Source organism: Podarcis pityusensis (assembly GCF_964106645.2).
Source record: "Podarcis pityusensis genome assembly, chromosome: 2".
Classification (NCBI taxonomy): Eukaryota; Metazoa; Chordata; class Lepidosauria; order Squamata; family Lacertidae; genus Podarcis; species Podarcis pityusensis.
Window position 1 is genome coordinate 82296943 of NC_138029.1, and position 22262 is coordinate 82319204.

At 40.3% G+C, this 22262-nt stretch overlaps 1 protein-coding gene across 29 annotated transcripts in view; it reads left to right on the top strand.

Moving 5' to 3' along the window:
- The window catches only part of CACNA1D (calcium voltage-gated channel subunit alpha1 D), a 200859-nt gene that overhangs the window by 79079 nt on the left and 99518 nt on the right, over positions 1-22262 (top strand). For 20 of the 29 annotated variants that reach the window (XM_080996677.1, XM_080996662.1, XM_080996663.1 and 17 more), the window contains exons 7-9: positions 165-361; positions 10947-11050; positions 21412-21581. In XM_080996677.1, coding sequence (XP_080852803.1) covers positions 165-361; positions 10947-11050; positions 21412-21581 — 471 coding nt within the window. Of the gene's footprint in view, positions 1-164; positions 362-10241; positions 10346-10946; positions 11051-21411; positions 21582-22262 lie in introns of those variants that run through there. The other 9 variants (XM_080996685.1, XM_080996680.1, XM_080996673.1 and 6 more) reach the window with 2 other exon arrangements.

A 22262-nucleotide genomic window follows, 5' to 3' on the forward strand; every position in this document is an offset into this window, starting at 1 on the left:
TTTCTTTCAGCAGAAACTAAGCCATGTGTGTGTGTGTGTGTGTGTGTGTGTGTGTAAAATCTCTGAACTCAGCTGCTTTCTAACTCCATTTCAAAACAGCTCTGCTTTTTCCAAGCCGGATGTTGAGAACTTCTTACCCTGAAATGTTTTTGATCCATTTTTAGATATATTAGCTGAAGAGGATCCTGCACCTTGTGCATTCTCAGGGAGTGGACGTCAGTGTCCCATGAATGGCACTGAATGTAAGGGTGGCTGGCCTGGACCAAATGGAGGCATAACCAACTTTGATAATTTTGGCTATGCAATGTTAACTGTGTTCCAGTGTATAACAATGGAAGGATGGACTGATGTGCTATATTGGGTAAGTCACCAGTGATACTTCTTGTGCGTAAAGGAAAATAACCTTGCTTTGAAGCATCCTCTTATACTCTTCTTCCTGTCACTGGATTTTCTTTTCAGGTTAAATGCGTGCTCTGTACATTTAACTTTATGCAAGTTCCACTTTTGCAAGTCAAATTTTGTGTTTCCGTGCTTTTGAATGTTTCATTAAAAAACCTGCTTTTGTGAAGGTACTTTATGTTTTTTTTTAAACCTGACATTTAGCATTTTTTTCCCAGTTGCTTCATTTACTTTCAGTTTCGCTTCGGCATGCTTTGAAATAAATTTATATTATTTTGATTTTATAAATCATTTTGCAAGCATGCTGCCTATGAAGTATAATCAAAACTGGTGATTAAATTGATTAGATTCCTTATAAGAGGGCAATGAATCATGTCCCAGGTTTCTAGATCTACTAGCTATTGATGTAGTGCCCACTGCTGGGAAGATGTTGCATAAGGAATGCTAGTTAACCATTTAAATTATGCCTATAGACTTTCAGTTGCAGGTGCTATACTTTCATGTGGCTACACATGAGTATTCATTTTGAGCATACCAATGCTACTAAGGTAATAGTAAATCCATGGCAAAATGTTAAATGAAATGTTAACAGCACAATTATATGCATATTTATGCAGAAGTACCATATTTTTCGCCCTATAGGACGCACCGTCCCATAAGGCGCACCTAGTTTTTTGGGGGGGAAATAAAGGGAAATTTTTTTTATTTCCCCCCCCCCCCAGGCGCGGGGCTGGGGCGGGGGAAGCCCAAGCTTCCCCCGACCCCAGCCCCCAGAACAGGCAACTCTCCGCAAGCCGTGGGAGCCCGGCGCCGGGCTCCCACGCCTTGCGGAGAGCTGTGCGAAGTCTGGGCACGCTGAGCTCAGCGCGCCCAGCCTTCGGCATGCAGGCAACTCTCCGCAAGCCGCGGGACCCCAGCGCAGGGTTCCCGCGCCTTGCGGAGAGCTGCGCGAAGCTTGGAGAGCGAGAGGGGTCTGTGCGCACCGACCCCTCTCGCTCTCCAGGCTTCAGCGAAAGCCTGCATTCGCCCCATAGGACGCACACACATTTCCCCTTCATTTTTGGAGGGGGAAAAGTGCATCCTATGGGGTGAAAAATACGGTATATCCCACTGTGCAGTAGGGCTTACTCTTTTGTTAAATCGTTTAGGATTTCAGCCTAAATCAAAGAATTCTGATTAGTTGTTCCATTTGTTTGTAGAATATGTATTCAACCCAAAGTCCAAGGATGATTATAAGAAATAATAATAATAATAATAATAATAATAATAATAATAATAAATCCCTCTTAATATCCAACATCATATCCAAGAATAGCTCAGTCAGGGAAGCCACTGAGCAAGCAGGCTGGGTAGTACAGTGATAGCAGCCATTTTTTCCCTTCAATTATGGCCTGAACCTCATAACCTGAACCTAGGACAAAGTGGTTTTCTGGTGAGCAAAATCATACTTTTATTAACCACAGCTACTATCACCCCTCTAGTCTTGTTTGGTGCTGCAGAGCATGAGAGTTAATTGTAAACCAACCTGCCCTTCACCAACAGCACCAACACACCAGAGGGCACAGTAGTTAGTCCACCATGAATCTGTAGAATGGGATGGCCTGCAGGTGTCTGAGTCCCTTATTTCTCCGATAAGGTCTCTTCCCTACACCGTTCTTTCCCCTATCCGCAACCACCACAGCCACCCCTTCTACCTGTCTTGTTTTCTGACCAAGGCATCTCCGGACACTAAAGCTCTTCTAGAATACTTTTCAAACAGGTGGAGGTAAACTCTAAACAGTAATGCAACCAACAAACAAAATGTGTTACTTTGCATTGCCACGTTAAAAGAAGGCACTCGTGTGCATAGGGTGACAGAGGAAACATGGGTAGATGTCAACCTCAGAAACGGCCTCCAAGGTCATTTCCAATGTTTACGTATCACTTCACAGTATGGCTTAGACTACTTTTGGGGAAATTGTCAGAGCTCTGAAAGTAATGGACGTATTTAGACATACTGTACACCAAATTGAAGGTAAGGAGCTTGGTTACCAAACATATAATCAATCATCTTGGAACTTTGTTTTTGATGGGTGAATTGCTATTAAGGCTCAAACAGCAAAACAAAACAAAACAAAACAAAACAAAACAAAACAAAACAAAACAAAACATAAAAACCCTAGGAACTATGGCAAAAACATGGACTTAGACTGCAGTACTGTTTGAATCCCTTATAGCTGTATCAAACCTATTACATACTGTTATCCAACTCATTTCCTATAGCTTAATGCATGGAATGTCCAAATTGGATTGATGCTGAAAGCAATTTATCTGTTAAAGTTCCAGTGCTGTTATGTATTTGGCAGCTCAGCTGTTTACCGTCATTTTGGTATATAGTAGAGTGGGGAACCTCAGGTCTGGAGGGCAAATGTAACCTTCCAGCTTTGGGAACTCTTCCCTAGGCATTGTCCTCTCCTCAATGGCCATACACAACTCCTTCCAACCCTGCCCTATATCCTCCTCAAGTACTATGCCTTGAGTTCTTGAACTCTAATAACTCCTCTTGCTTTGTCTGTGTGGAGGATATAAAGTTGTGTGTTCATGGGATTGTAGAACCCTTTGACTTTATGTGTGGCTGGGATGCAGGCTTCTGTATGAAGGTTGGAGCCACATCCATTGCTCTTGCCATTTTCGCCTCTGGTCCCTCCACTGGCACACAATCCTGGATGGTTCCCCTCAAGCGAATGCCTCCCTTGGGCTACCAAAGGTTCTTTGTTTCTCTCCTATGTCTGTGTCCAAATTGACCCATTGTTTTCAGCCATGCAATGTTTTTCCTGAAAGTAGTATAAGCCATGATGTGACCTTGAAAATTATCATGGCTATATCTGAGGGTGTCATCTACCCAAATCCGCTTCATCTCCCTAGGTACAATTGATTTGGTATGGGTACCTGCTTTTAGCATGCCAGTGATGATACAACAACCACATTCTGTTTGACCTACTATAATATATGCATTATTTGGTAATGAGTGTTTGTGATTCAGTTCATAACAACTGGCTTAATAAGATACATATTCAGTGAATTATTCTGGAGCAAAATATTGATTAACTTATAATGTCACTATGTTTCAGTATGTTTATTTTATTTCTGCTTTCTTATGGTTGGAACTAGTTTAGCAGATTGATGTCAAGTGTTTGGAGGAGATGCATTGTCCTCATATGCTGAACTATTTCATTTAAAATATAGCTGTACAGCATGTACATGCACAATGACAGCTGGCAACTGTCATTAAAGGTAGAAAGTGCTGTGATACATGGAGGATTGTTTCTGTGACCAAAGGCAGTCTCCCACTGAAGGTGACAGAAGAACAGCCCTAATGCTAAGTGTTTATGCAACCCACAGGGATTTAATTAAGTAATGCCATTATTCCCCATGTGGCATTAACTTCTAAAGTAGCTTCTGCCACCCTTGGAAACAGAAAATAACTACTCCTTGTGTTTACATATTCAGCAACAAAAACAATTGGCACTGATGCTATTCTTGTCTGCTGCTGCCAATTAGTTATAAACGAGTGAAATACCTGCTATTAAGACACAGGGGCTCTGTAGGTGTGGCGAGAGGGCCTTTATGTTACAGGGAATCTTGGAAGGAAAGGGGTATTTCTGCATGCTCTGTACTCAGAAGTACATTGCAACACTTCACTTCAGCATTGGTGGAAGCTAGGCCATCCAGTTCCAGGTCCTGTTGCCCTTAAGTGTATAATTGCTTTTTCCCTTTTCCCTTGTTTTGGTCATTGCAATAACTAGACAGTCATTTACCTATATGCGAGAAAGTGAAGGGGATGTGGTCTAAACTCACATTTTGTCCCTGGGGCCCTAAGACTTGGGTTGAGTGGTTGATTTTACCCCCACCCCCAATTGCAACCCATTTCCTTTGTTTCATAGACCTCAGTGGAGCCAATGAAAATTATGGCTGCCCTTTCAGATACAATATATAACACAGAGATAAGGAGCTAGAACAGTAGGTGAAACCAGGTTATGCTCAGCAGAACTTAACATTATAATAACAGAACAATTAACAGATCTGAAGTTAAATAGTTACTCTGGTTATTGCTTAGTTTTTTTGCTTCGGTACAGGAAATACATTGCAGGGATTCATGCTTCTGTGTCCTTTCTCACTCTGGTATGTCCTAACTAGCTCACGGGTCTAAATGTGTATGCACAGTACCCTCTGCTTCATGTGTTACTCACATGAAGGAGAACTTACATAACTAAGGTTCAGTGGGGCCTTAACCATTTACTCTGCCCCTGAGGTCACATAGTTTTTCCTGGCCCTGCCCCCATCCACCATTGAGGCAGGGATGGGAAGTCCAAGCAGAAAAAATGAGTCTGTGAGACAGAGAGACGGTTATAGATATCTTAGTAACATTCAGATATACAGGTGATGTTACCAGAGGAAAAAGAGTAAATATTACCACTCAGTACTCAGAGAGCACTGAGATACGATTGAGCATTGAGTTTCAAATGAACAGTGTAGCATGTTAAACCTCTCCTGGAGAAAAATAATTTTAAACTACTTTACAAGAAAATACCTGTCCCAGCAGAATGGACCATTGTTTGCTCTGACACAACTCCTAGTATCTTAGGCTTCTCTGACACCTAACAGTGTCAGAGCAGCATGGGACTACTATCCTGTAAGAAATCACTGTGCATATTCCCAAATAAGTACTGATTCAGAAAGCCAAGAACTATGCCTGGCTTCAGATGCCCAGCTTTCTCTCTACATTCAAAATGCTTCATTCAAAATGGTCCAGGTGTTCTGTGGCCAATCAGCTTTCGGAAGGCTTCAAGCATGTGATTACTAGGGCTGGTGTCACTGCCTGCCACTCCTTCCCAACTGGGCACTCTGTTAACATCTATCTTAAGTGCCCGTCTCCCATAGTGCACCAGAGTGACACTATATCAGGGGCATTGTGGGAAATTAAAATGGCAGCTCAGATCTCAGAGCACTGCTGCCTGTCACCACCAGTGCCAGTGGAGAATGTGACCCACTAGAGGGTGATTAATTGCAGAGGACCCAGTTGTGTTAGGTCCCAGTGCAGTGTTTGCACGAAACATATGTAATCCAGCATGATCTCCATTTGAGTGAATTGTGCTTCACTCAGCTAAAATGTTATTCTCACTGTGCTTTTGATCAACAATCTGAAGAGAGGACTTTCAGCCTAGAAATTCATAGCTTTGGGTGGCTTTTTACTGAGCACAGGACAAACAACCATTTCCTATTCATATGATTAAAAATAGTCCTGTAAGATGTATTCAAGTAAGTGAATATTAATCAACTTTAACAAAGAGAAGGCAGAAACATGTGAATCAAGTCAAGTCCGGGGGAACAGAACCAAAGTTGTCTATTAATTATAGCCACCATACAGTATTATCATTTGCGTCCTGATCCTTTAACACCTAATGCATTAACACTTGGGTTGGATCAGAAGATGAGTCATCATTGCTTATTCTAGCTGCTGCATCCTGTATCTCAGGTTGAGAGCCCTTAATATGGTTTAATCATTGGCTAGCTGGCTGCAATAAATTGTGGGCTCCCAGAGTTCAGTAGGTAACTGGGTAACCTGATCTGGGTATAACAGCCCATCATTATGCTTTTATGGCATATTTAAAAAACAATCTATCACTTAATTCCTTAAAGTTTCCTATAAATGACTTATAAAACTTAATGTAATATGTGTGTGACAGTTAAAATAGCATATAAGCACAGCAGATGCCATTATAACACTGAGGTCACATAATAGATTAGGAATATAAAAAGTCAATGTGATTGATTGGGCGATTGTCTGGATCCAAAATCTAGTGGTTGCACGATATCTGATTGATGTGCTTTTATTTGTGCATGATAGACATTGTGTTTGCCAAGTTAGGAATGGTTTCTGCTTTCACTCTGTAAAATTGAAACTTCCCACAGATTTGCAATAAAGTGTATACTGAGGTACAACTAGATGTTGAAATGCTCCTTGATTTTTTTCTCTCCACCTCTTCCTAGAAATATGGAATATATGTGTGATGTGACATTTTTTCTATGGTGCAGTCCTGTTCCCAGCTGCATGTCATGTTAACCCTGTAGTTTTATGCCAAGGGCAACTTCCCTTCCAAACAGCAGCACAACAGGGAAATTTTTGTTAGAACTATGGCAGAGAAGAAAATTGCTTTAGAAAACCCTCCCTGTGTACCACAGACCCAGTCCTGATTCTGCCTCCCCTCCAGCTGTTATTAAAAGTGGAAAAAGCAAACACACAGTGTATGGATATATCGCCCACGACCGGTATTAGGGGCAGACCGCGATGACGGCTTAACTCAGCGGTATATCGCTGGTGAAACCGCCTCCTGAGTCCCTCTGCTATGAGCACCCAGCACGCTGAGTGAAAAACAAGCGGCAACCAAACCCTGGAAGCAGAGGGTCTCAGAAGCGGTGCTGGTTTCACCAGCGATATACTGCTGAGTGAAACCGCTGTTGCTGCCTGCCCTCATACTGCTGCAGAGGGAGAAACAAGTTGCATCACCAGAGCGTGATACAGCTTGTTCCTCCCTCTGCTTCAACAAGCCCTATGTCCCTCTGGCTTGAGCAATCTGGAGGGACATGGGGCTTGCTCAGGCAGCGGGGGAGAGGGAGAGTCTTCTCAGCCTCTGGCTGAGGAGCGCAAACAAGAACCCCTCCCCCCGGCCCTCTGGCACATGTGTGCGCTGGTGGGATGTGGGGCTTGCTCAGCCATGGGGCAAGAAGGCTCAAAGAAGCACTCCTGCCCCCAGCTGAGCCTGAGAAATATGGTGGGCCCTGAAAATATACACCTCGAGTTTCAGAATTCTGGTTAAAGAGACATGTGTTCAGGATTCACTGAAAGCTGTATAATGAAGGTGCTAGATGCACGTCTGTGGAGAGGGAGTTACGTAACTTAGGAGTTGCCACAGAGAGTGTCCTTTCCCAGGGCAACACAACACCCCATGCTTCTGAGGGTGGTGGAACAACCAAGATGGCCACTTCTGCTGAGCTTAGCACCTCACATGGTCTGCAGAGAAGGAGGTGGTCTTTCAGATATGGGGGCCTGTTTTTTTTAGGGCTTTAAACACTAAAGTGAGCACCCTTTATTGGGCCCAGAAACGAACTGGAAACCAATGCTGTTGGAGGCAGAGATTAAGGAACACGCAGTGTGACAGCATATTTTTTTATATTCCATGTTACCAGGAAGAGGGCTGAAAGAGACATGGAGTGGTGGTAGCGCTATGATTCTTGTAACATCTACTTCCTTGTTGCACTTGGCATATGCTGTGGACAAGAGGGAACTTGTGGTCTGGTTGTGTTCTGAAGCCCAAAGAGCATAGGGAAGAAGTCGGGCTGGTTTTGCTGGCTGGCAAGCTGTTAGATTTGAAAGGCATTGCCTTTTAAATCAGCTTGATATCTGAGCCTCTGAGATCTCAGAGCAGAGTCTTTGAAACCAGCAAGGTTTTCAGAAACTGCCTGTTATCCTCCAAAGAGTGTGGAGCTGACCAGAAGGCTTTGAAGTCTCTGTTCTAGGGTCAGCTGACCTACTGTGCAGATATCAAAGCTTGCTGGAACAGCTCGCACTCTTTCAGAAAACCCTGATTTCCAAGGCTATTCTTGATGCTGATAAAAATACCAGCAACTTAAATGCCAATTAAAATGTTACAAAACCAAGTGAGAAAGGTATAATTTCTACCCATGCAAGAGCTGTAAAAGAGGCTGAGGTGGAAGGATACTTAATCTGGCATTTAGTAAAATACTGATATAATTCCTAGGAAGCTAAGAGGCAGTCAGAAATGTTCGCTGGTTGTCCTCTGTCTGAAGCAATTGCTCTCAAATACGAATGTCTTTATAGTGTTGGAAATGAACTTTTAAAATCCAGTTTACAAATAATGCACAAAATAAAAAGAGGAATATTAGTTGAATAAAGGGTGGCAAACAGTTGTGTGACTAAAGCACTTTCTTCTAGACCTGGGACTGTAAATGGAATTGGAATGGCAAATATATCCTTTCTGCCTTCAGTCCTTTAACATCAGAATGTGGTTTATGACTCTCTGCACATTTACCATGAATATGAAAAACTGACCTTTTTACTAGTTTAAAAAAATATCAAAGATGGGCACAGACAGACCCCCCCACCCCCGTTTTCAAAACAGTTATTAATAATTATAAAGATTTCTTATGGCAGTGCAGTAGGTTTCTAGACACTTAATAAAAATACAGAGAATAGCTGTCATTTATAGTGAAACATACAACTTGTAAAATATTGACAAAATTTTGCTAGAATGGAGGAGAGGTGTGTCAACTGTGGTGTTATGAGCAGCAGGGAGACAAGCAATAGGTGGAGCCAGAGCTAGTAACTGGCAGAGCCAAGTAATTATATTATTGATCCTCTTTTCCTACTGAGTTCTACAAGGGTGACACTAAGTATAAGGAGAAGGAATCTGATAGCCCAGTGGAGGTGGAAGTTAGAAGGCAGGTGGAGACCAGCTGGTGGAAAACTGAGGTTGGTTATGAGCCCCCATTGGTTATAAGCAGGCACCCCCAAACTCAGCCCTCCAGATGTTTTGGGACTACAACTCCCATCATCCCTAGCTAACAGGACCAGTGGTCAGGGATGATGGGAATTGTAGTCCCAAAACATCTGGAGGGCCAAGTTCGGGGGTGCATGGTTATAAGCATTCTTCTGCAGTCATTTTCCATTCAAAACTACTAATAGCAGAATGCATTCTGGGTGATGGAAGGACCACATATTCCTAGAACCAAAATATCATGCCAAAGCCATGACATAGGATCTTCTACAGTAAAACTACAATTATATACCTATTTACCTGGGAGTAAGCCCCATTAAACTCAATGGAACTTGCTTCTCAGTGGACTTGTATAGTTTTGTAAATGAGGAATAATGATGTATTTTATTGCACCACAAAATGATAATCTGAAAAGTCCTGTAGTACACTCAACATTAAATACATTGGGTGGTATTCAGTGAGCTCATTCCACTCGTGCAACCAAATTTCCCCTCCCTCCCCTATTATTATTATTATTATTATTATTATTAAAATGTTGCCTATCTGACTGGGTTTCCCCAGCCACTCTGGGTGGCTTCCAACCTATATAAAAACATAATTAAACATTACACATTTCCTATACAGCACACCTGCTCTTGCGTTTTCTCCAACCCCCCAGAGCAGCTTTGAGAAGGGTACTGGGTATGCACAGGGAAGGTGTGAGAGAGGGAAGTTCTGTTGCACAAGCAGAAATCATTGCGCTAACAGAACAAGTGCATTGGATATCACCCATTTGCTTTATATTTTTGTGTCTGGGTTTCAGCTTCTAAAGTCCTGGATTTTTATTCGTAGAAAACTGAAAGCTGAACAATTAAATAAGATTTTGAAACTTTAAACTTAATTCAGATTTATATCTCAAACCCGAGCCTCTTTGCCATAGTAACCCAACCCTGTGCTTTACTGTACCCTTTACTGCCTTGCTTGAGCCACAGTTGAGCCAAAGTCTCTCTTTGTTATCATTTAGTAGCTTCTTTCTACATATTGCTTCCTATGTCTTCTAAATGGGATTTAAAACCTTGGCTGTATAGTTATGCTGAGTTCTAACTCTCTTGCTTTACAGTATTTTTTATTATGTTTTTGGAATGGTGATGAAACATGGCTTGTATTTTGTATTTTGCTTTTCTTCCCCTGATGATTGTGAGCAAGGGGGTGCATTTCTGTCACTTATCTGTGTTTCTTCCTCACCAACTGTTCGCTATTACAAAATTAAATTAAACTGTTTCTATAAGATCATCTTGTTTCTTACAGATGAATGATGCTATGGGATTTGAATTGCCATGGGTGTATTTTGTCAGTCTCGTCATCTTTGGGTCTTTTTTCGTTCTAAATCTTGTTCTTGGTGTATTGAGCGGGTAAGCATACCCCTTTTTCGTCCTAGAAGCAGAGTCCTGTATTCGGTTGCCATGAACACATAGGTATATTATGAGAAGATCAAAATAATTCATTTTAAAAATGAAACACTGGGATTTTTCGTTTTAGAACAGCATGTATCCTTCAGAGGCCATGCAGCGTACAATAGCAAGGGCAATTTCCTGAAAAAATAATAGGCAGATGTAAAAACGTAGAGAGATCATAATAAACTTGTGCTTAGTAATTAATTAACCACTACCTTAAATTCCAATAATTTTTTTCCCCCAAACCGTTAAACAAATTATCAACCTCCGTAGGGCATAGGTTCTGAAATGTGCATATTGCTATGGTTAAATGTAATCTAGATATTTTAAAGCTCCTAAATGATCTTCTACACATTTTCTTCACCCCAAATGTAGCTTAGAAGTCTTTTTATAGTACTGCCAATATTGGGCATCATGGTGAACTGCAGTGTAAGTAAGGGATGGAGCTGTTAGAGGGATACTGCTGGTATACTGAATACCTATGTGATCTGTCAATTGCAGGAGGACTCTGCTGTGTAGTGAATAGCTGAATCATAACATGTTTCCTTACATTTTACAGGTAAATGATGCAATAGGATGTGAATGGCCATGGATCTATTTTGTTAGTCTTATCATTCTTGGCTCATTTTTCGTACTTAACCTGGTTCTTGGTGTACTTAGTGGGTAAGCAGTTAGATTAACCTTGTATATTCCACCGCAGTGTGTGAAATGGCCTATGCGTTTGCACAAGCTTCACAGTGATGGCTTTTCTGCATGTCATTTTACCAGTGTTTGCTTTTCTGAATGTCTGAACTTTTGTGTTTCTGCCTGTCTATGACACCCTGTGTTTGCAGTGGTTCCCAACACCCCCCATCACTGAAGAGTAACTAAATGAAGTACTAACTTCCTTAAAGACATCATTTTGCACACAATGAGCGAAAGATGACACCTGTGTAAGCATATATATTTTAAAATATTGATAAAGGCCGTTGTCCATTTCTGAAAGCCTAGTTTCAGCATTTGAAAAGCTTATCTAAACAAACATACAATATCTTTTGTATAACTACCAGCAGGATATGCCTGTTAGCAGGTGCTTCACATTTTCTGCTTCTATTGACATTGGTTGTATGTTTTTTACAAATCCTTTGATGTCTCCTGTATATTGGTGGAGATGTCTTAACTAAAGCTATTGAATATCCAGGACATTGTGCATGCAGCTGGCTCTCATCATTGGCTGTGAAGGTCACAAGTAGGCAAACATCGCTATAGCTGTCAACAGGAAAAGCTTGTCAAACTATCGCCATATGTTTTTGAAGCTTCTTACCTGTATTGTAAGAAGAGCATGGCAGAATGGCACCAGTTATGGTGTCTGCATAAAGGGAGATGTAACTAAGTGGGCACAGTATAGCCCATAGAACTTCTCCTATTTCAGCTTCAGTTCTCCAAGCCACCATGGGCAACAACATTGGCAGAAGAATAGGCCAGTCTGACTGTCTGAAAATGATTAATACCCAAACAGATAGCCACAGTCCAAACTTCTGGCATTAAACAGAATGTGATTACTAGTCAAATGGCAAATAGTAAGCAAATAAGCTTGTGGCATACAGATGTAGGGCTAGTCTGACACCACTGTCTGCATCCATAACGTATCATACCAATGCAGGCTTTCAAATCAGAACCTGAACTTCAAGTTGTGTTGTTTAATAATTTTATTCATACTTTTCAGTAGTTCTTCAGGTGCAAGGAAGCTTGCTCATGCATTCTGCCTTGGGTAAGCCCTTTTTTGGGCATTTGGGGCTTAAACAGGAGGTCTTTCCTCCAATTTCTCTGCACATGCTGGCTCTACTTCAGGTTTTTCCAAATTGAGCAGGAAGGTCCGAAGGGAAAATAGAAGTATGTTCATCGAGAGGTGCTTAGAATCTTCCTTCAGACCAGGCTTCCTCAAACTCGGCCCTCCAGATGTTTTGAGACTACAATTCCCACCATCCCTGACCACTGGTTCTGTTAGCTAGGGATCATAGGAGTTGTAGGCCAAAAACATCTGGAGGGCTGAGTTTGAGGAAGCCTGCTTCAGACCATCTGAAGTGGGACCAGCACACATGGGAATATTAGAGGTGAGGCTTACATGCACAATCCTGTCCCTTTTCACGTTGAGCCCATGAGCATTCTCCACAAACACCTGAAGAGGTCTTTATTCGAACTGGAAGATACAGCAATAGGCAGTAAGTTAGAGTTCATAGTCATCTATGTTCCAGCAATTATCAGAAATTTTATTGTTTCACGCACCTAAAATTGGGCAGTATTTTCCTAAACTGTGTTGACCTCATTAACTGCATTAATCTGTGCAATGCAGCTTACACAATGGGTACACACATATTTCCCACAGACGAATAAGAAAATGTAGACAACAGAATGTTTTTGCAGTCCTATGCAGGGTGTAGCTAACTCAGTGGCAAATAATCTTTTCAGCTGAGTACTGTAGTAGAAATATAAATGTAACAAGGCTAGCAAGTCTTCTGGTGTCACCCGTCCTCCTATTGTGTGCGCAGATGATTTATGATTGAATGACAGTGTTACAGCAAAAATGTTTTTAAGAAGATATTGAAAAGTGCCCTCCTTTGATTATATATTTGATTATATATTTTTAATGTAAAATATATATTTTACTGTGAGCTTAGCAATTTTGAATAAAGACAGAATCTCTATTTACAAACAGAAATAAAGGGGGAAGAAACCCTGATTTGTTACACAGTAGCTGCCTTAAACAAAATCAGACCAGTGATCTACCTAAACCCTGTGCTGTTAGCCTGGCTAGTCTAGGGCTAAGTGTTTTCCAGACTTGCAGTAGTGAGGTATTGTGATCTTTTATCAGTGCTTCTCTCCTAGTGTAACAGTAGATGCTTAAGCCTACAATGCTGTAGCCTGTTGCCTCAAAGTAAGCCCCATTTGGTTCAATGGGACTTACTGTATATACGCAAGTATAAGCCGTCCCGAATATAAGCCGAGGCACCTAATTTTAGCACAAAAACTGGGAAAACTTATTGACTCGAGTATAAGCCAGTTCACCACACCACAAACCTGGTGGTGGCGGCAGAGGAAGAACAAGCAGCCCAAAAGGGCTGCTTTCGGGCTGCTCGTTCCTCCGCCGCCACCGACAGTGGCAAAGGCAGTGGAGGAGGAAGGAGCAGCCTGAAAGGACCCTCACTCGAGTATAAGCCGAGGGGGGCTTTTTCAGCATAAAAACTGTGCTGAAAAAGTCAGCTTATACTTGAGTATATACAGTACTTTCTGAGAGAGATGTGTAGGATTGCGCAGTAAATGAGCAGTCACAATGGTTTCAAGTAGGATTTAACTTATTGGATTTGTATTATCCTATGTAGCAGGTTAGGCTAAGGAATAGTGACTTACCTAGGGCTACTAGTGCGCTTCATGAATTTGAACCTATTTCAAGACCAACATTTCCAAGGCCACCATACTCTCCCATTCGTAGTGCCACTCACAGAACACAACCTAAGTCTGCAATATGACTGCACTTCCCCAGTAATTCAGGTGAACTATGTGCACTAGCTAACTATGCATAAGTCTTTGCATGTCCTAACTCACCTAAGAAGAGAACATGAGGCTTAACAAAATATTTTTTAAATGGTTGCAGAGGATATGGAGTAATGCAAGCTGTGACTCTTGTTAAAGGACATTTATTAGCTGTCCTGCTCTGAGCTGGTAGATACTATGGGTTTTCCACAATAAAAAAAAGTGAAGTTCTAGACAAAAATAATAGTTAGATATAATTAGAGGATAAATAGAAAAGCCCCCTGGAAACTTCTTGGGCAAACTCGGTTGAAATGAATGCAAACTATGCTAATTGCCTATTTTGTGTTCTCCTTATTCAACTGGGCTTGGTCAGGAGAAGTTGGTTGTTGCCAAAACTGATACCATTTTGTTCTTAGTTTGGAAAATAAAATAAAATATTGAGTAATTACGATAAATGTTCAAAATGTGGGGCAGCTAGTCAGAAGGTTGCATTTCACTGTTTTACCAGTCTGTTGGAATTAGAATAGTTACAGTTTAAAGATAACAGTCCCCACCACATCTGTAATTTGCACCATAAAGTGAAATCTAACCTAGTGTGGGTGAGTGTATACTCCTGCAATGGGGCCTCATTTTCCTTTTCTGACTCCTGCTGCCCTCAGCCACATTTTGTGTGTGTGAGAGAGACTGGAGGGTGGAGAAGATAAATTGGAACTTGCAATATTCTAGCAAAATTCCATTTCTCAGACAGCATTGGATATCACCTATTAATTTTTGGACCGTAGGTGCCAGAAAGTAGAATATTGCCTTATTATATTGCGTGAAGAATGCATAGAAGGCTTCAGGCAAACCTAGGCTCTGAATACATAAAGGGCATCTCTCAAACTGATGAGAAAAATACTATCATTCTGCTAGCATAGATACAAGGATAAGGCTTTCTATATGCCTGTGGTAATAAGCATTATCCCCCCCTGAAGTAATTAATGCAACAGATTATCTCCAAGGTAAATGATGCAAGAGCGTTGTAAAATATGCCTCCTGCATCTCTGTATTAATTAGAAAAATATTGAAGTCACCCAAGTTTTGGAGACATAATAGGTTTGGTGGGGTTTTTTTGTTTCTTTTTAAGGGAATGGCTTCTAGGAAAGATTTCCCTGGGACATACATGTAGGTAGTCACATATACCTTTAACCCTGCTCATAAACTCAGTCATATTGTCATATATAATGTGATTAATAAACACGTATGTCTGCATAGATGCACATTTATAAAACATGACCAGACTTCCACAAGGCAAAATGGTGATGATCATTTAAACAGTAAAAGCTCTCCCAAAATAATCCCTGTGCCTTAAAAACATGGCTGTATTTAGTTCTCTGGATTTTAGGAACTAAAATCTGGAATCTGTGCTGAAGATGTTTCCATATGATATGACTATTTCCTGTGTTGTTGATTTATGCTCAGCATTTTGAAAAGTGTCTAATGTTTTTGATCTTCGTATTTCGTGTGTTGTGTTTGTGAACTGCATGACTGACGTGTTTATAGAATGATGTACATGTAGGTAAGATATAATTTGAGAGACCTTTTGTTTTACATCTAGCCTTCTTTAAAGGTGAGTATGTGAGAATGAAATGTTGAAATTGTTTTTGAAAGAATAATAATTAAAAAACCCCACTAGATTTTAAAGTGGAGGTCATTTTTTAATATAATTTTCATGTAATTTTAAGATAACATAGACTGCAAGAATAGGGAATGCCCTTAGTAAATATTATTTTAAATTAAGGAGTCTGTTGACAGCAAAGGATATATTCCAAGCATTTGAAGGGCACAAATGTTAGATGGCTATCATTCATGTAATTCATTTTGTCAACAGCCATGCATTTCTTTTCTCATTATCACATGGTGGTTCTAAGCACAATTTTAATGACTTGGAGAACTCTAGTTTTGGAGTAGACAAATTTGTTAGGATATTGTATGTATGGACCTAAGCCATTTGAAAGTAATGTTTTATTTCTGTTGAAGTTCCCCCCACCCCACCCTGTTCATATTTGAGATGAGAATGTTGCTGAGTCAACTCAGATTTGTCTGTAGTTCCTTCCGTAGAATGCTTGATATTTTACCCATTCTGATTTCAATTTATTTCCACATTCTAGGTGCATAAGTTCAGTTATAAAAATGAATCTATCAACGAAACATTACTTTATCCCTGCAAGCCTCAGTTTGAGGCACATTTATAGGAGCACATTCCAGATTTACCATAGTCCTTTGAATAAAGATTGGTGCAAAGGATAGCCATACACCTATGTATAACACTCCTATTTTTAGTGCTATAATATTGTTATTAGGACATTTCCCTCTCTATATTATTTATATAAAATTCAAACAACTGTGCAGGGTGCTTTAGATTTCTAATCTCATTTATTCTAAAAAACAACAAAACCCTATGAGGCAGTGTTCCGAGTTTACAAAGTCAAGGCCACCCAAGTCAACAGCTAGGATGGGATGTGAACATTCTTGCTCAAAATTTAACACTCAGCTGAGCATAAGGCACTGATGCAGCTATCACAAGGAAAGGAAAATCTCCTGGAGTGAGCTATGAATGTAAAACTGGGTCTCTTACTAAGCACTAAGTGCACAGAGCCTTGTAGTATGCATATATTTTTGTTTATTCCTTTGTTAAATTGATTTATATTATTGGTTAAAAACCAAATGGCTAAACAGTTCTAATTAGCTGACACACTGGAAGACTGTAAAAACAGTTTAATTATAAGAATCTAAATTGAAAGCTGCTTTAGAGAACTCTCTCTGGAGCGGAGAGGCATGTTTTCTTTTCTCTCTCTTATAATAATTGAAGCTTACACCACCAGTTAATTGATGATGTTCACTATCAAACAGACAGATAGCTGATAGCTTCAAAAAGGTGTGAGGAGACAACAAATTAATGGCTATTGTCATGATAACAAAATATTCAGCCTCCACATGCAGAAGTGACATACCTCTACTAGGGTGCAAGGAACAGGAATTGTCACTGTTGTGCCTGACTTAGGATAATCCCAGGAATATTTGGATGGCAACCAAAGCAGTTCAGGGATTTTGCCTTAATAATGTGGAAGTAGCATTTCTGAATTGAATTAATATATTTTTATGCAGAAATAACATTAAAATGGCATACTTTGAATGTATTACCAGCGTATCTGCTGAAACTATGTTATTGTTAAACAAAGAAAACTGGAAGTTGTGAAAACAATTCCTTATTTACAAGTGAAACAGCTCTTAATGATGCGTGATAATCTGTTTCTCAAGAATAGTTCTAACCACTAAAAGATGCTTTATACTGAAGACAGATTCTGCTGAAGGCATTACTATTTCTCTGGGTAGCCATGGGAACAAAATAAGATCTTTCCAAACACACTTTAATAAATATCTGTAAGTTGTATTTACTTCCTTGCTCGAGGACAGCAAGGAGTATATATTGACGTGTCCCCATATGCATCCTTCTGTAGGCACTGCGGGTGAAAGTAATGTTTTTATTCATTTAGCATATATTTTCCTGACATTTCTTGCATTCTAGCACAACAATCATTCTGTTTTTTTCATGGATCCGTGTAATGAAAAAGTGTGTTGTTTTTTCTATATGCCAATATGCACACATATACCTAAGAACACTTGTCTACATGGCACTTTGAGGATTAATGGGGAAAGGCATTTAAATAATGATGCACAAAATAGAAGATGGCAATGAACTGTCAGCTGCAGTTTTCCTGTAAAGGAAAATGAACAAGCCTTGACAGTATTCCTTTTCTCAGCAGAGTCAAGGATTAATAGCCAAAAAACCCAAAATGAGAGGATAGAAGTGTTCTTTTCTCACATATATCAGTGAAGCAAGAATTAAAAACAAAAGCAATAGCATTCCTATTTAAAATGGTGTGCTAAAAACCTTGATGTGTGTGACCCTACTTTTGTAGCCCATGTTTCAGTAACGTTTTGAACTGTGATCAATCCCATTGTTTGATGAGGCATTTATTCCCGGTATTTCTGTACATCATCTGAAACTGGTTTGAAGTTCAGATCATGATAACAGTTTCAGAATTTTTGAGCAGAACACACCTGGCGTTAAGGGGAGTGTTCAAAAATTTGAACACTCCCCTTAACGCCAGGTGTGTTCTGCGAGCCGGAGCGGCAAGGGGGCTTGCTCAGCTATAGGGCTGGGCAATGTATCTCACCTGCTTCTTCCTCCCCATCTTATTTCGTCCTTAAGGAGGAAGTAGGAAATTTAGATGCAGAGGAAGAATCAGTCAAGAGACATTTCAGACATTGTACTATATCAGTATATCACAATATTTAGCTGTTAATATATCACAATGTTGAAAACAAAATATCACCCAGCCCTATTCCTTGAATAAGAAAAAAGCACATTTCATTGTCTCATACTGGGTCAAATGTAACCTGATGCCGCAGTATGTGTAGTTGCAAAATGAATCAGATCCAACGTGGAATTAAACATACGTACATCATTTTATTTGTATACCGCCTTTCTATAGTTAAAACTATGCTCAAGGCAGCTTACAACATGAAAAAAGCAATTACAAACATAACAAAAGAAAGTGGTCATAAACAATAAATTAAACATAAAAAGTACACAACCAAATTGAACAATTTACACATAAATCATGAAAGATCTAAAATAAAGATACACAATATTAATATGAATAGCAGCAGCAACGCCCCCCCCCCCGTTGATCACATCCAAATATCTAAAAGCTCCCCATTGGCTTTCAGCTTTTCTCTGACGACTATTGGATGTGAAGATGGCATCAGTTCTCCAGAGAGGGCACCAACTCCCCTTGCAGAGACCTGAAATATCTCTGCAAAGCCATGTAGGCAGTAGGGATCCCTTTGAGTTTCTGCTGGATAGTTGTTCATCAGGATACATATCTGCCAAATCATTTCAAGCAATAGACCATGGACATCATGAACCATGACAAAATTGAACTAGTATATTACATTCAGTATTATGTTCACTTTCTGCAATCCTATATAATTAGTGCCAAACTAGATGATATGTGAAACACATGGTTTGGGTTTTGCTTATCTTGTTTTTTGTTTCTGTTAAATAGCAGCTGCCAGGGGTCCATTCAGGATTGGGATGGCAGTGTTGCAGGGAGGAGGAAGGTTTAACCTTTTCTCCATGCGACAATTCCAATGAAAACCAGCCCTTCAAGGTTGCTGTTGGGCTTCCGTAGGCTGCAGATGCCAATAGTAGCTTCTTTTCCACAGGAAAAGATCACTTCCACTTCAGGAAGTGATCTTGGTGTAACTAGAAATTGATTAAAAAAACAACAACCCACGGTTATACACCATGACCCCAATATTAATTGCACTCCCTTCTTCACTGCTGCTATTTAACATAAGCAAAAACAGATGCGTGAAATGCAGCCATGTGTTTCTTATATCATCTAGATTGGCTATTAGAAGTCACATTCAGGTGTTCTAGTGAAAGTGCAGAGGTGTAATGGTTGGCTATTGGATGAGTAGGTTGACTTCAATCTGTGAAGTCTGATATTATTTCATAGAAGTGGTGAAGACATGGTGAGGGTTCTGGTGGAACATCTTCTGAGCAAGTTCCACTGAAATGAATGGTACCCGCAACAGAATGTGGCAGTATATCATAATCCCCTAACAGGAATTATTCTGTTTAGGATTCTAGGCAGCCACAACTTTCTCTAGCATATTTCAGCTTTGTGTATTTCTTTTTCAACTGACACTCAAGATTCTGTGTCTCCTGGTAATAGTTGAGCATGCTGAGTTCTTACTGGGCTGTTTTGGGGAGTGTGACATGAGTTTAGATGTCATCTTTACAATAAATGCATTATCTAGGTTCTCACACTTATTGTTTAACAACACAAATCTATGCATGTCTATTCAGAAGTAAGTCCCATTCAGTTCAGTGGTAGTTCTATGAGTTCAGTGAGACTTACTCCCAGGTAAAAGTATGTTCCTACAGCCTAAGGGCACAATCTCTCCCCTCTGCAGCAATGCCACCACCAAAGCCAAAATCAGCAGGATGGAAGGTGGAGGGGGGCAGTGTGATTTGCAGTGAGACTGGCTCAAATCCAACACGTAAACCCAGCCCAGCACAATGGGGTGTTAAGATAGCTCCCTCAATCATCTCTTATTCCAAAAGATAATGAAGAATTTCCAATTTGGGAACACATGTTGTCATGTACCTTTGACTCATTTAAAGGGATCTAATGCAGGAAATGCACTAGTGGTTTCCATAAGTCATTTTCTTTTGATCAGGAAGCTTCCATTAGGTAATATGAAGCTGTTTACAGTGAGCCAGATCATTGATTCATCCTGCCCAGCACCGTCTAGCAATATCAGGCAATGGGTCTCTGCTGTCTTGGGCAGCAGTCGTTCCCAATTCAGTGCCCTGAAATCTAGGGATTGAATCTGCAACCTTCTCCTTGTAAGGCATGTATTCTGTGACCACTATGGTCATTTCTCTCACTCAGATTAAGGTGGTAGCCGTGTTGAAAACAAAACAAAAAAATTCCTTCCAGTAGCACCTTAGAGACCAACTTTCGTGTGCATGCACACTTCTTCAGATACCAATATATCTGAAGAAGTGTTCATGCACACGAAAGCTCATACCAATAACAAACTTAGTCAGTCTCTAAGGTGCTACTGGAAGGAATTTTTTTATTTTGTTCAGATTAAGGGTTTTTCTTTTTGTTTGAGGGTCTTTGGTTATTTAATCAAGTAGGCTGCACTGCATTGTTTTATTCCCCCACCCTCCTGAGGACAAATTGCAGCACTGAAGAGCAGACTTGAAACTCTGTCATTTACATTCTCTCCACTGTCCATCATGGGCTCCCTCTATTCATACTGATGTGAGATAGCTTGGAAATTTCCACATAGGAACCTTAATTCTGTTGGGATATTTTGCATAAAGGAGATTCACCCTTGTATAAGTGACTCAAGGGGACAAATCCTGCTTTTAGGTTTGAAATGAACTGCCTTTTTCTCAAATACGTGTTCACACTTACATTTCATTGGTATATGCCATTTCCCCCAGGTGTAATTCCACGAAGCCATTATGCCTTCAAACCTTGGCCCTATTAAGTAGAAGGTGCTATTTAGAATAATCATTTAATATCTAAAGGAGAAGTACAACATAATATCTTACATATGTCAGTAACGTTGAGGTTTTTAAGGGTGGGAGGAAAGATCCAACATGATGTCAACTTAGTTATTGTGACCAAATAATTGTAAGCTGTATTTTTATTATTATTATTATCAGTACATAGGAGTTTAATAAGTGTATAAGGAATGAAGCATGGTGTGTGACTCGTATCACTGTTGTGATCTGTGGAAACTGTTCACTTTTCTGTACAGTTTCTTTATTTTGTTTAACTGTGTGAAAAAGAAATACTGGGGTCTGGTTTTTTCCCCCCTCAGAAAGCCTACAGCTTCATAAATCAATATTTCTGTTACGTTTTATCTGAACCCAATAGGGAGTTTTCCAAGGAAAGAGAAAAAGCCAAGGCCAGGGGAGATTTTCAGAAGCTGCGTGAAAAGCAGCAGCTTGAAGAGGATCTCAAAGGCTATTTGGATTGGATTACACAAGCAGAAGATATTGACCCTGAGAATGAAGAGGAAGGTGATGGAGAAGGCAAACGGAATAGTATGTCATGTCTTCTCACTTTATTACTGCTAACAAAAGAATATAGTGTGCTCTAAAAATAGTTTACTGTATGGGAGAGACTGTTGCTCACATAATAGCGTTATACTCAGATGTCTGTAATGTAATTCTCCCCTCTCCCCCACCTGTAGATAACTGTTTCTGTTGTAAGTTACTACTTTCTTTACCTTCACTCTAACATTATTATGCAGCGGCCAGATGACTGGCTGGGCTTGCCTTTGGAACACATATGAACTGCTGCATTGGCTGTCAGTTTGTTTCTGGGCCCTGTTCAAGGTGCTCATGCTAGTGTTTGCAGCTCCAAATGACTTAGGCCCATATATCAGAGAGAGCTCCTCCATCCCTACAAACCCTCCCAGGTGTTATGATCAGCAGCTTAGCAGTTCCACGTCTGTCAGTAGTTTGCAGGTGGTGGCAGCCCAGAAGAGAGCATCAGTCGTGGTGCCCCTGGTTTCTTTGCTATACAGGTTTCAGCGAATGCTGAAGATGCACCTCTTTGACACCTGAGATGTGTGTTTTCAGGATCCACTCTATACCTATGAATGTACTCTGTTTTAACTGTTTTTAATTCTGAATTTTAAATTGTGGTAACCCGCCCTAGGACCTGCCGGTGAAAAGCGTGTAATCAATGTAATAATAACAATAACAACAATAATAATAGAT